Source organism: Engraulis encrasicolus, chromosome 15, assembly GCF_034702125.1.
Source record: "Engraulis encrasicolus isolate BLACKSEA-1 chromosome 15, IST_EnEncr_1.0, whole genome shotgun sequence".
In the NCBI taxonomy this organism is placed as follows: Eukaryota; Metazoa; Chordata; class Actinopteri; order Clupeiformes; family Engraulidae; genus Engraulis; species Engraulis encrasicolus.
In genome coordinates, this window is record NC_085871.1 from 29,113,576 (window position 1) to 29,128,669 (window position 15,094).

General features: G+C 45.0%; 1 protein-coding gene across 1 annotated transcript in view; it reads right to left on the reverse strand.

Moving 5' to 3' along the window:
- The window catches only part of LOC134463962 (leucine-rich repeats and immunoglobulin-like domains protein 3), a 40,583-nt gene extending 32,616 nt beyond the window's left edge, over window positions 1–7,967 (reverse strand). The window contains exon 1 of the mRNA XM_063217349.1: window positions 7,543–7,967. Coding sequence (XP_063073419.1) covers window positions 7,543–7,745 — 203 coding nt within the window. The 5' untranslated portion in view covers window positions 7,746–7,967. The remainder of the gene's footprint in view (window positions 1–7,542) is intronic.
- Between the last annotated feature and the right edge of the window lie 7,127 nt (window positions 7,968–15,094).

Below are 15,094 nucleotides of genomic sequence, written 5' to 3' on the forward strand. Positions count from 1 at the left end.
GTCTTACATGTGCGTGCACACACACACACACACACACACACGGCAGCAGTAACAGAAGTCCACATAAGGCGGGCAGGCAATCTCCTGTTGAAATGTGGACATGAAGCAGCCCGCCACATAAGTGGAGCGAGCCTGCAAGGGTTCAGCGTCAGTGGACTGGGGTGCTGGGGCGATGATTGTTGTGTAGTATGGTAGAGAGCAGTGCATTGGGGTGGCGGAGATAGAGAATTGGAGTAGATTTCAGTGGACTGGGCTGGTGGGGCGTAGGGCTGTAAATCACAGCTTCCATGACGATACGATTCGATATTGATAACCTAAAGCGATTCGATTATTTTTGATACTTAAAGGAACAGTCCACCCTTTTTTGATTTTCACATATTTGCTGTATTTCCAAGCATTATTCATGAATGTGCATATCATTTTCTTCTCAGTGTTTTCAGTACTCAGATTTATTGGATCAGAATTATTAGCATAGCTTAGCATAATCACTGGAAGTAAATGGGCAGCATTAGCATAATAATAAGAATGCCCCACGATACGATATGATTCCATTCCATTTTTCCCCCCAATTCGATTCGATCGGTGGTCGTAGGATTAATGCATCGATACATATTGATTATTTTGTTACACCCCTGGTGGGGCGATGAGTTTGTGTGCTGGGATTGTAGCGGAGACCTGGCCGGGGTGATGAGGACAGAGACTGTGAGTGTACAGAGTAAAGTATATGTGTACATCAGAAATGACCAAAGCGACAAAGTAGCCGAGGTAATCACACAACGACCCTGGCTCGTCGGCCTGGGACATTCAAAGACACAAACATTCCAATTGGTTTTCGCCCGAACCGTATCATAGCTCATGATCATATTATTAGCTGGCTAATAATCGCTGAACTGGTTGCCATAGAGAACCTCCATAGACAAATAATGACTTCCGTCTCTCTGGTCGCCTTTGGTGTACACAACACTGTTAATGCTCCCAGTGATTTATTTGCACGACGTTTCGGACCTTGAAAAAGGACGAAGGTCCGAAATGTCGTGCAAATAGATCACTGGGAGCATTAACAGTGTGGCGGACTTCCATCATTTATTTCAGTTACTTTATTTTGTCCAGCACCTGTACTACTGACGTGTGCGCATTCTCTACCTTCTTTGCCTTTGGTGTACACACAAAATAAGTCTGCAAAGGGTCCAGTGTTTAGTGAATTGGGGTGGAGTATTAGTGCAGTAGTATGGTAGTGAGGACTGTGTTGTGGTGGTGGTGACAGAACTAAAGTACTGGAAGCATGCAAGGGTTCAGCAGCTTCAGAGAATTGGAGTGGCGGAGTGTCCAGGTGGGTGTGAATGCTAGGGTGATGATGGGAGAAGAGCACAGTGGTAATGATGGTGACTGGTCTACTGATAGGATTGATGACTGGCCTGTTGTGGCTGGATTGTGTACTGTGGTGAGAGGGGACTACTATGGTGTGGGAAGTGTTTATTATGAAGGGAACAGAGCGCTGTTGGTGAGAATTGAGTAGTGCTGAGGTGGGAACTGACTGCTGAGGGGGGAATTGAAAACTGTGGTGGGAATTGTGTACTATGGTGCGAATTGGGTACTATGGTGGGAATGGGGTACAATGGTGGGAATTGGTGGGAATTTGCCCCAAGAAGTAAAGTGGGACTGGGATGGGTGGGTGGAGTGTTTTGTGTGTGTCTGTCCTGCTACGTCAGACTTGGGGCTGTGCTGACAAGACGGAAAAAAGATTGAAAAGAAAAAAAACAGTGGCACAGAGAAAAGGGAGCGTGTGACAATAGAGTATGAGGGGAGGTCGGGGCGCAGAAAGTCCGAACAGACATGGCAAGAGGTTGAGGAGAGTCTTTAGGTCTTGGAAGTGAGAGAAAACAAGATAAGAACAGCAAATGAGAAATGATAGAGTGACATGAAGGCACAGGCAGGGAGAGAGAGAGGGAGAGAAAGCGAGAGAGAGAGAGAGAGAGAGAGAGAGAGAGAGAGAGAGGGGGGGAGAGAGAGAGAGAGAGAGAAGGGGGTACAGTCGAGCTAAGGCAAGAAGCAAGTAGTTGCAAAGTAATTGCAAATGAAAACGCAAAACAAGGAAAGGCAGGCATAAAAGAGATCAAGAGAACAGAGAGAGGAACAAAGATGAGAAACAAAGCAAAAAAGAAAAAGAAAGAGAGAGAGAGAGAGAGAGAGAGAGAGAGAGCTCAATACAGGCCTCCATAAAAGTGTGGAGTTACTGACGCAGCCATTCACCATCCCACCATACTGAGCGCGCACACACACACACACACACTGGTGCTAGACCCAGACACTCGTGCTAGGCCCAGTACCCCATCTGGAAACCATTACACACACACACACACACACACACACACACACACACACACACACACACACACACACACACACACACACACACACACACACACACACACACACACACACACACACACACACACACACACACACACACACACACACACAGGAGGGAGGGAGGGAGGGAGGCAGAGAAAAGAGGAGGAGGAGAGGGAAAGGAAAAGGGAATGTGAGAGTGTGAGTTTATGGTGTGAGAGTGACTCCAGTGTGTGTGTGTGTGTGTGTGTGTGTGTGTGTGTGTGTGTGTGTGTGTGTGTGTGTGTGTGTGTGTGTATGTGTGTGTGTGTGTGTGTGTGTATGTATGTGTGTATGTGTGTGTGTGTGTGTGAAAGACTCGTAATCTATTCACAATGTGGGAGCGAGCATGAGCACCAAAGCCTTTGATTTCTTCCCCTTCCCTCCAATTCCTCCCTCTCTCCCTCCCTCTCTCTCTCCCTCCCTTTCTTCTCTGCTTTCTCCTCTTCCCTCCTTCTCTGGCACAATCACTTCTGCTGCCCCTGTACGGTTACTGTACTCTCCTCTCCTGTGTGTGTGTGTGTGTGTGTGTGTGTGTGTGTGTGTGTGTGTGTGTGTGTGTGTGTGTGTGTGTGTGTGTGTGTGTGTGTGTTCTCTGCTCTAGTTCTGCAGCGAGGGCCTGGTTTTGTGCTTCAACACCAGCCATATGTTTTTTTTTCTCTCTTCTCTTTTTTTATTGGCTCTAGCTGCCCCCAGCCCCCCACAGCACAACTACAGCACTGTAAGCAATGCATGGGCCTCATGCACTGGAGTGGACTGAACACACAGACACACACACACACACACACACTACTTTCACTGCCCTGAGAAGGCCTTGGGAGCAGCAAGGCATGACGCCTGATTTGGTGTGCAGCCCGGCAGGGGGCCTGGGCCCCGCACAATAACATGTCGCTTTCTCCCTCTCCCTCTCCTCCTTTCTCTCAATCTCTCTCTCCCTCTCCTCCTTTCTCTCAATCAATCTCTCTCTCTCTCTCTCTCTCTTCCTTTCTCTCAATCAATCTCTCTCTCTCTCTCTTCCTTTCTCTCAATCAATCTCTCTCTCTCCCTCTCTTCCTTTCTCTCAATCAATCTCTGTCTCTCCCTCTCTCACTTTCTCTCAATCTGTGCCTCTCTCTCTCCCTCTCTTCCTTTCTCTCAATCTGTGCCTCTCTCCCTGTGCCTGCCTCTCTCTCTCTCTCTCTCTCTCTCAATCTCTCTCAATCTCTCTCTCTCTTTCTCAATTTCTCTCTCTCTCTCTCTCTCTCTCTCTCTCTCGCTCCATCTCTCTCTCCCTTTCTCTCAATCTGTGCCTCTCTCCCTGTGCCTCTCTCCCTGTGCTCTCTCTCTCTCTCTCTCTCTCTCTCTCTCTCTCTCTCTCTCTCTCATGTGATGGGATCTCCCTCACAGCCATTGACACACTCAATGCAACTATGATTCATCACATACAGTTTACTACACCAGTTGCTGAGGTACATGTAGCCACAGCAAAATGGCATGACATGCAAGGACAAAACAGTATTCAAAATACTGAAAAAAATGAGAATTTAGTGTGCATCATAGGTAATTGTGTAAAACTAGCTTACTACACTGAATTGAAGAGCCATTCCAATTCATACTTTGATTTAAGAATGGTTTACTAGAAAAAGAGTTTCTTATTATTTTTTTGCCCCGATTCTGTTCACTTCTAATTGAAAACATCACGTGGTGTTAATGTTCTGATTTCTGTTCATTTAAGCTCACAGTTGTGACTGGCAGGCTGCAGACGGACACGTATAAACTGCTACAATAGACAGTGATTTGGTCGTCTCCAACACACACACACACACACACACACACACACACACACACACACACACACACACACACACACACACACACACACACACACACACACACACACACACAGTGTGGATATCCGCCATCTAAGCGGCATGACTAGGCTGTGTGTGTGTGTGTGTATGTGTGTGTGTGTGTCTGGAGTGGTGTGGAGTGCTGCACACAGAGAGGCGATAAGAGTGAGCTCTTCTAAACACCGCCACTTCCTCCTTTGGCTCCCCCAACACGCGCTCCATCAGATAAATACACACACACACACACAACTCTCCTGGGCCTTTTTGACTATCTGACCTTAGTCTGTGTGTGTGTGTGTGTGTGTGTGTGTGTGTGTGTGTGTGTGTGTGTGTGTGTGTGTGAGTGTGTGTGTGTGAGTGTGTGTGTGAGTGTGTGTGTGTTGCGTGTTGCCTCCTATCCCACACACACACACACACACACACACACACACACACACACACACACACACACACACACACACACACACACACACACGACGGTGTACATGTGCATTGCATTGGCTTGCGAGAAGCCCAGACTATCTGTGCTCTTTGTAGTGATAAGATTATGCGCGTCTGTGCTCTCAAGTGGGGTAGGTATGAAACACTTGAGCTAATAGATGATGTAGCGTGTGTGTGTGTGTGTGTGCGCGCGTGTGTGTGTGTGTGCGTGCGTGTGTGTGTGCGTGCGTGCGTGCGTGTGTGCGTGTGTGTGTGCGCGCGTGTGTGTGTGCGCGCGCATGTGTGTGATTAACCAACATTGTGGCCTTTAGCTCTTTTTTGACGTTATCTACACAGTCACGCAGTTATAGCATTTCAGTTGTAGGCCCCACTGGGTGTGGGTGTGGGTGTGTGTGTGTGTGTGTGTGTGTGTGTGTGTGTGTGTGTGTGTGTGTGTGTGTGTGTGTGTGTGTGTGTGTGTACACCATTACACAAGAGAAGAGGTGAACATATTGTGTGCTATAGATCCCAAAAAAGGGAATGTTTGTGGTTTGCACGAGCGAGAGAAACAAACTAATATGGAGCTAGAGGAGGAAGGGGGAGAGGGACAGGAGTGCGGACCAGTGCCTCAGAGACTTTTTACACCCCCATTTCCTCGTGTCGGAGATTTAACAGGACTTCTCATTATCCTCCCGTTCCTACACACAGGGATACAAGGCACACACACACACACACACACACACACACACACACACACACACACACACACACACACAAAGATCGCTTCCGCGTGTGTGTGTGTATTGTTGAAGAGCACACACTTTGTCTATTCTGTCACACACACACGCACACGCACACGCACACGCACACACACACACACAACTGCATGTCTTTTCCAGTATTATGCATCTGTTCCCATCAAATAAATCACAACTGAACTTAACTTCTCTCTTCCCCACCTCCCTCAATCTATCCATAACCCCCCACATGTGCCCCCCCGCCTACGGCTCCCCACCACTGCCTTAACCATTCCCATGTCAAAGGGTGTGTGTGTGTGTGTGCGTGTGCGTGCAGCTGCAGATTCAGCACTAGTGTATCGGGGCCCGTGCCAAACAAAAGGGCCCACACTCGTTAGCTGCTCAATCTCTTTCTTTCCCCCCTGTTCGTCCCACTAGTCTCTCTCACTCTGTCCGTCTCCCTGTTGCTCCTCTCTCTCTCTCTCTCTCTCTCTCTCTCTCTCTCTCTCTCTCTCTCTCTCTCTCTCTCTCTCTCTCTCTCTCTCTCTCTCTCTCTCTCTCTCTCTCTCTGTCTCTCTCTCTCTCTCTCTCTCATTTGCCTTATCGCTCTCATTCTCTCTCTTTTTTTTCTGTTCTCTCTCTCTCGTCCCTAAGATTTGCCCGAGAAAACGCTTGTAAATTAGCAGGCCACAGCGCCAAGAATTTATACCTCCCTTGCCTGGAATTCTCTCCCTCACTCACGTGTGTGTGTGTGTGTGTGTGTGTGTGTGTGTGTGTGTGTGTGTGTGTGTGTGTGTGTGTGTGTGTGTGTGTGTGTGTGTGTGTGTGTGTGTGAGATGAGGCAGAGATTTCTGTTTGGATGTGCATGTGTGGAAAGTGAGGTGTGTAAGTGGCAAAGAAAAAAGGAGAAATTTAAAGTAAGACCACGAGAGAGATGCAAGGAAGGAAAACAGTTCCAGATTGGGAAAAAAACAGCACAGAGACAACAACTCATGCAAAACATGTATGTCTACATGATAAAAACAAAAAGATTTTGAACACAAATGGCCCAAGTGAAATTACCCCACTCTCAGAGCAGTGAGCAATCAACACACTTTCTGTGTTGTGTTATTGTCAGATATCGTATTATAACAATGTCACACACATTTCAGTGTCATTTCACCCTAAGGACCCACTGGAAAGTAGTAAAAAAAAAAAAAAAACAATACCAAAAGTGTAAACCATATGCATTTGGCAACCATTATTGCATAACATTATTCATTTATTTCAAAGAAAAAACTCAACAGACAAAAAGTCAGAAGTCAGCCCTTTAATGCTTTAATGAAGTCTATAAGACCCGCGTAAATGTCACCAAACTACTTTTGTATATGGTATAAAATGACATGGGGTTGGGGCCCCCTTCTTTAATGACAAAAGGCGGATTGAGATGCAAAATCTTGGCCTTCTTGTTTTACGACAGCAGTAGATCCCCGCAAGGATAAGCCCTATTCAGCGGGGGCCATGGTTGGAGAAAGCACCCTGCCGTGCTTTTAGCGGAGAGGAGGCTACCCCCACTAGCTATGTAAATGTCATTTCTTTGCTACAATTAACGCACCGTTCCGCATAGCAAATGTTGCCATTTCAATGTTCTCTGGATAAATGTGTAACTACTACAAACGCCACAATGAATCACAGGACTGCGCTTAAACAAAGGTTAAAATCCAAACTTTGTAGGCTGAGTTCACGTAGTGTGTACACAGGCTAGTGAGCTAATTTCAAACTTTCCAGGTTGTATCTAAATATTCAGCGCTCACAATTCATCAACAAACTTGAACGCACATATGATTTGAAGGTGAGAATCGGGTTGTAGTAAAATGAACAATCTAGGACCAGCAGTAGCGTGTGGAACAGGCCCGATATATGAAGCGCAAACTAGCTCATGCGCAAAAAACAACACCGAGTTGAAAACCATTTAAATCGCAGCACACCCAACGAGGATATTCCCATAACAAAGATTCTATTTAAAACGTGAAAGAGAGAGAGAGAGACCTTTGCATACCCACGAAACACAAATAGCAAACATAAAAAACAATTTCAAGACCATGAAGGCGAGAAGAGAAATACCAGGCCGGTGAGTTTACTAACCCTAAGATTAAAAAAACAGCCCGGGATTTACGGTGTGTACTTACAACTGTTCGATCCAAAGCGGTAGATTATCAGGAACTTTCCCCAATTTGTGCCGAGCGCAGTCCAACAAAGTATCTATACATGTGCAGGGAGAAGGGCACGACTGTGATTTTTCTTCGTTTCCCAGTATTAGTTCCACTCGCCATATTAAGAGGCAAACAACTACATACTTCCCAGCCCTCAGCGGCCGCGCTGGCGGAGACATTTTCGACACGGTAAAAATTCCAACTCTTGTTCCCCAAAAACACGACCTTTTCCAAAACACGGCGATAAATCCCGAAATCGATCGAACTCCCAAGTCGCGAGGTAAGACTCTTCTCTAGAAAAAGATTCACAATTCTCAGCGTTCTTTGGTTGTTTTCCTCCGTGTATAACTAAAGAAAAGTGTGGAGCCTAAAGTTTCCGTGAGACCTCCTCCATGCCTTCGACAAAAGTTTCGGGCTACACTTTTTTCTCTGTTCTATGGAGCCACATGCCAGACTCCCGTTGCGCACTCTCCCATTGGCTGTTGGAGTAGCCTACTGCACAAACAGCGCTCGTGTGGCCGCTCAAAGGATCGTGGGACATGTAGTAGCCACACTACCACACCATGGACGACGCCGCCGATGGGGACGTACAAGAACAAGTTGAGGCTTGAGATGATTTTTTCAGATGATTATAAGAACTTGCAGTGATCGTTGTCTTCCAATAGCAAATCGCACCTGGTGAGTCGATGCGCAATGCGTCCTGATGGGCATATCCATGCTCAAAATGTCCAATGCGCAAATTGATGTCCATTATGTAGTTAAATTATGACATTAAATGTCTGAAGTAAATCCCTGAATTAAATCATTGCTATAGCCTACTATAAAACATATGAACATCATCTTTCACAATACGCTGTCTGCTATAGTTGGTTTGCCATTATAAAGAAATGAAACCCAATCTGCCAATAGGCTTTTTGTTTTGTTCCCCATCAGAGACAGTGGTTATTTTCGTTTTATTGTTTATTATCATCACAGGATGTTCAGTTTTCTTCAGATAATGGGTCGCAAGTTGAAACTGATCAAGTATCAAATGCTTGAAAGGATTGCAATATATCTCTTTCACTTACAACATCATGATAAGGAGATTAGAGCTTTTCTCTGGGACATTAAATACCTATAGTTAATTAGCTCTGCTATTTGTGTATCACCTATGGCCCATTTTCTGGCCAACAGACTGTATGTTAAAGGTTCCTCTGATTGTCAAGCTAACACAGTTAAATGGCCAACTTCCATCTACAATCAGGAGTGGAGATGGGTGATAGAGGAGGCTACTTAGCATTACAAAGACCAGATGATGTATCTCCTTTGAACCTGTTAGACCTTAGGTGTGACTCGTCGAGACTCGACCTGACTCAACCTTTTAACCTGTTGACGGTGATACAGTCTTTACAGTCCTCATAGCCGGTGATAACCTTGGCCAGGCTCGGGACAAGTACGCAATAATGGAATGAGGACCCAGTTCTGAGCTCCCCTCTCTTCCTGGGCCCAGGACAACGGACCCACCCTCCCCTCCCCCATGTTGTCTGCCTTTACTCTTCTCATCAATCCACTGGCTCTCACTGTCTCTCTCTGCCCCATCATCGCCTCTCTGCGATGATGATGAATAAGTCATTAAGTAAATTGTATTTATAAAGCACATTAAAAAACAGTGCAAAACTGACCAAAGTGCTGTACAGTGTCTGGCTAGAGCAAAAAAAAGATAAACAAATAAAAACATTAAAGCATATTAGTAGCACATTTTTAGAGGCATTCCAATAGACAATAACTAGACAAAACAAAAACAAATAGACAAAATCTGCACACAGTGTGCAAGCCAATATCCCCTTTTCGCTTCAAGGAAAAAAAAGGAATCCACAGTCAGACAATGGAAGCCGTATTTATGCCGTATTTATTTATTTCCTGCTGATTGTGCAGGCCCCACGTTTGGGATGCATAGAATGGCGATGAGAGGGTGCTTTGATGTGTGACCACAGAGCAAGTTGTAGCCTAGGTAATATAATACCTTCATTTGGCCTTGATGACATCACCAAGGTGAGTGTGTTCAGTGTGTGAGTGTTTTCACCACATCCAGGTGTTTGTGGTGTGGAAAGACATGCTGATGAATAAACCAGTAAAATGATACATTGTTTTATACATTTGCTAAAAAAAACATTGGTATAATTGCCACAGATAAGACGAGTAATGTTACTGATTTGTAAAGCTGAAGCATAATGGTTGCATCTAAAATATACTGATCTCCACACGTCTGACCTCATACAACATTCTCTGTCTAAACCTGATAGCTCCATGGCCTGTATGGCTTCAACTCATCCAGGTGTCCAGGTGTCTTTGTGGTGGAGATGCATCATGTAATGGCTGTTGTTTTGAAGCGATTCAACAGAACTGTAATTGTTTTTGGCTACTCTTCATTTTACTCTCCCTGTCCTGTTGTCAGTTAAGTTCAAGACAATTAAGCGTCTTTTTAATGTTGGTTCAAAGACAGTTAGTTACACTAGTTGATTTGACTTGTTCACGTTCTGATTGATACAAGGAAACTAATACTGTATTTGTTTGTGATAGATTGAGATAGACTGTGGGGAAAATACATTGCTGCATCCACTTCACACTGTATGTTTGCGTTCCAGCTGACCACATAGCATGGCATACCTGACTGAAACTGCTATTTTGGCCCTGATATGAGGACCTCACAGAGGTAGGTTATTGGTTGTTTTCACCACATTCAGAATAGAGGTGCTTTACTCGAATCTTTGAGGCGTCCGGATTGATTGGATCATTCCAAGGAGGGTATCCGGATTAGACGGATCACTCGGATCACTTATTTAAAATAAATAAAAATAAATAATAATAATGAATTTTTTAAAACGTTTCTGCCGTTAAGTGGCTATGTGCCTCGCCTGTTGTCCCATTTATCAATTCACGTTGATAAATCAAAGAGTAAGACAGTTTGATCAACAAAACTCACTTTATGAATCGTCACAGTTCCTAAACTCATGCTGCGATCTGACCCACCTGGGTCTCCTCACTAAACATGCGACCACGACTCGAAGAGGCTTTGACAGCAGTGAAACGGCATGTTCCTGATTTTGCAATACATAATGTGTGTGTTTGTATTTAAGAAGACTACAAGTCAAATATTTGGGAGCAGAAGTCTAGTTGAGCAGGGATAGACAGGAGGTGAGCAGCAGATGACCACTCTCTTCCGCTGCGAGTTGCCTTGCGACTCGCACACTCGTGGCAAAAACGAAACTTAAGTGTTGATCCGATCCGTAGGGGATTCGCTGCGACCAACAACTCAGTCAGGATTCGTCTCACAGAGTCGCAGAGGGCGCCGCTGCTGACTCGGACCAGGGGAGTGACTCAATTGGCCACAACAGGCAGGACGGTTCAAACAGGCTCGATGAATGACGAGGCGGGAGTTGGTTCCGTTTTACTCAGTGAGTGTTCGTGACTGAACAGCATACTAGAGAGATTAGCGAATGGCTGTTGTAGTCAACTAGATATATTCCGGTTTCACAATTTCTCGCGCTGTAACTGCCATTTTGTTGACATATTAATGAAATGCCGTCTGACCCGCCTTTGGCGGATCAATGCATGACAGCCATCCGGTCTGTCCGGATGAGGTCTTGATCCGGCTCTCCAAACGGATCATCCGGGTTTTAATCAGCTCTAATTCAGATGTCCAGCAGTGATGGTGGAGAGACTGGTCACGTGAGTACCGTTCCGTTCACCAGGTGCTGTGGTCACATGACTCACCTGACCATCGAACTGGCCCAGGCATCGTTACAATGCTGGCTCCTGTCACAGTGCAAAAAGTGTGACACGTGCCTCGGAGGGTTAGGTTTGGGGAATGATGTTGGGTTGGGGTTAGAGTTAAGTTGTAGAGTTTACTTCAACACTATTCCTAGAGAGAGATACAGTATATTGGTCTTTTTAGACTTAATTAGTGACAGGATAGAAAGAGACAGGATAGTGGGATTTGAACCTGCAACACTCTGATGTAAAGGTCACTGACCACTGAGCCTTGGCTGCCCCATATGTGATCAGAATGGTTTTGAATTAACAGAGTAACATTTATGATTTATTTTGATCTGGGCGTGGCATATGACAGCTGTTGAATCACATACACAGTATACGTATATCAGCATACAGTACAACAGATGTGGGGGAATATCTATCTATCTGACACAGAGTTAAGGATTGGACAATGCTGGCAAGTACAGAGAATAGACGAGGTGTATGCTAGGCAACGATAGACACACACTCAACAAAGAAAATTGTTTCCTCATGAGTGTGTGTGTGTGTGTGTGTGTGTGTGTGTGTGTGTGTGTGTGTGTGTGTGTGTGTGCCTGTGTGTGTGCGTGCGCGCATGTGTGCATGTGTGCGTATGTGTGATCTTTTCTCAAATTCCCCTGGAAAGAATAACCCTACAGGCAAATTTCCATTCCTCTCCTCTTCTATCATCGACTTTAGGCGTCAAACAAACTTATGACAAGAACTTTTGGACAAACATCTCCTTCGTTTTTCTTACTGGCAGTGGTAGCTTTCAGGAGGCTGGAGATTTATATTGTGTTGCTAATCCAAGACCCATAGCCTTATCATACCAGGTACCATTGATAATCTGGCATACACATCTTTTTCCCGGTGGGCCGACAGTCCTCAGGGGTTGATGCTGTTATTTTTACATTAACATTTTTGATGGGCTGGCCGATTGGTACCATCTTTAAAATAGACTGTGGACTGAGCTATTCCTAATATCGTAGGCGATAGGGGTGGTACGGTTCACAAAATTCACGGTTCGGTTCATATCACAGTGTCAAGGTCACGGTTTTCGGTTCTCTATGGTTCTTTTTTTTAGTTCATGATAAATGGTGCACTGGGAATATTAAACAATATTTATATAACGGCAGCTATAAAGTGATGATGCGCAAGTTGAATTTGACCTTTTGCATGTGTCTGAGAACTGCCTCTTGTGCTAACCTGCGCTTGCACTTAAACTGTCGTCAGCTGATGTGCGCTGTCTGAGCGTTCCAAATGCCCTCTTTCAATTGGCTAATAGAATCGGAATTACCACTAAATATCCTACATATGGTTTGTATAGGCTTATAATGTGAAAATTGTGTGATTTTAATTGTGTCATCCTCTGATTGGTCTTATACGCTAATGTTTTAATCAGAGAGACTGGATAAGATACTCCTAGAATCTCTGTTTTACATATTTTTCTGGGCAGTACATGAATTGCGGTTTGCGACGGATTGCACGGTTCGGTTCGGTATGTGTTTGAATTGTACGTTTTCGGTTTTCGGTTTTCTGTGCGGTTTGTGCCATCCCTGGTAGGCGAGTGGGGCTGTGTGAGGGTGTTTGGGAGGTCAATGCCAAAAATGCCCGAGCTGTTTTTTGATCCCAGTCCAGCCCTGAAAGCAGGGAAGCATGGTGGCGAGAGACAAAAGACATTTTCATATAAAAGTAAATGGACACCAGTTGTAGTGGGGCAAGTCTTAACACAATGCTGACATCATCTTTGGGTTTACAGTAAAAGAAAAAAAAATGTGGCTGCATGACTGCTCCCTGGGGTGAAACAAAACTACAATCGTAAGAATAGGAATGACACTGGGCTCGCATATTTATGCATTGGGTTGGGCACAGCACAGCACATCTGCATTTTATTTTTCCAAAGACAATAGCCAATTCTTGATGGGAACGACTGATGCTCCAGCACTAGAATGGCCGAGGCCACTGATAGGTTTGGCTGGGCCCGGGATAAAGACATCTGAAAGGGCCCAAAAACCAACACACGTAACATATTGAGGACCCAATTCTGGGCCCCTTCTCTTTCTGGATCCTGGACAACTGACTCCTTTGTCCCACCCTGTCGGCTTCCCTGAGTATGCCATGCATCTCTAGGGAACTATCATGACAAAATGAGGAGTGAGAAAAAAACTTCTTGCATTTTTATTGTTGTTGCGAGTTGGGACATGATCTAAATATTGTAAAAGTTAATGTAAAAGAGCATGCAATGCTATGCAAAACCTTTGGGTTCTTTGGTATCTAGAGTAAAAAAATCCATATTTGAATTTAAAGCGTCTGTCTGTAAGTTTTACTGTTGATAAAGCCTCGAATCTTTTAGAAGTTGTACATGACTTATCCGAACATCCAAAGTTGAAAAATGCTAAACTTGCTTTTGCTAAATGCACATATTTCCCAATTTTAGCCGAAAAGTGAAAAAGTAAGTATTGAACTTCCTGTCCCGTCCTCCAAACCACCAGTGAAGTCATGTGATTGGTCAACTACCCTCACCCTGAAACCTGTTTGGCCGCTGAAATTTTGTAAACAAGACTATAGGCTTTGGCAGTATCTAGAGAACTCTTTTTTTCGGTAATGGGCTATTTCATGTACTGCTTTCGGAATGACAGTTTAAGGTAATATGACTAAAATTGCAAGTTGCAAACTTCCTCTTGAAGGAACTTTGGAGGGTAAAATAAAAATCCTAACACTAAAAATAAAAGATGCATTATTAGTTAAGCATAATTAGTTATAAGATGCAGGTAGTCACACCTTTTTCCGTGTGTGTGTGTGTGTGTGTGTGTGTGTGTGTGTGTGTGTGTGTGTGTGTGTGTGTGTGTGTGTGTGGGCAAATCACTTAGTGCACATACCCTCATGCACATACCCTCTTGGGTCAAGGTAGGTGGTGGACCGTGGCTTCAAGATGTGTGTGTGTGCGCATGTGCGTGCGTGCGTGCGTGCGTGCGCATGTGTGCGTAGGCCACTTGGGGCAATGTAGGTGGTGGATATCTATCACACTAATGTTGGCACCGATGGTTGGCACAGCCAATATACCCACGTGATGGATGACTGGCATACGTGTGTGGCACCTCACATGGAGAGGAGTGTGTTTGTGTGTCTGTGTGTGTGTGTGTGTGTGTGTGTGTGTGTGTGTGTGTGTGTGTGTGTGTGTGTGTGTGTGTGTGTGTGCGTGTGTGTGTGTCTGTGTGTGTGTGTGTGTGTGTGTGTGATGAGTTGCGTGCATGTGTGCTACCACACACAGCGAAAGCTACCATGGCGGTCTTGTGCATCAACGGATGTATACACCGAGCTGTTTGTGTGTGTGTGTGTGTTTGTGTGTGTGTGTGTGTTTGATGCTTTGGACCTCTAGGAAATCTCAAACACCGGCCGAAAAATCTTCTTCAGTGAAGAACACAGACCGTGCTGATCTCTAGTCTAGCATGTGTGAGTGCACGGCACTGTATTGCTAGTTTATTGCTACAGTACGTTGCACAGTATCACCAGAGATGGTAAGACTCTATAGCAGTGTTTCTCAAACTATGGGCCGGGGCCCACTGGTGGGCCCTGAAGGTATTCCAAGTGGGCCTTGAAATCATTTTCTAGAAATAATAATCACATTTTGGTGTGTGTTGCTGTTGATTTATTTGAGTTTTATTCTTAATTGGGTCAGAGGGGGGCCCCAAACATTTTTGATACTTTCGAGTGGGCCCGAAGTTGAAAAAGGCTGGGAACCCCTGCTCTATAGAGA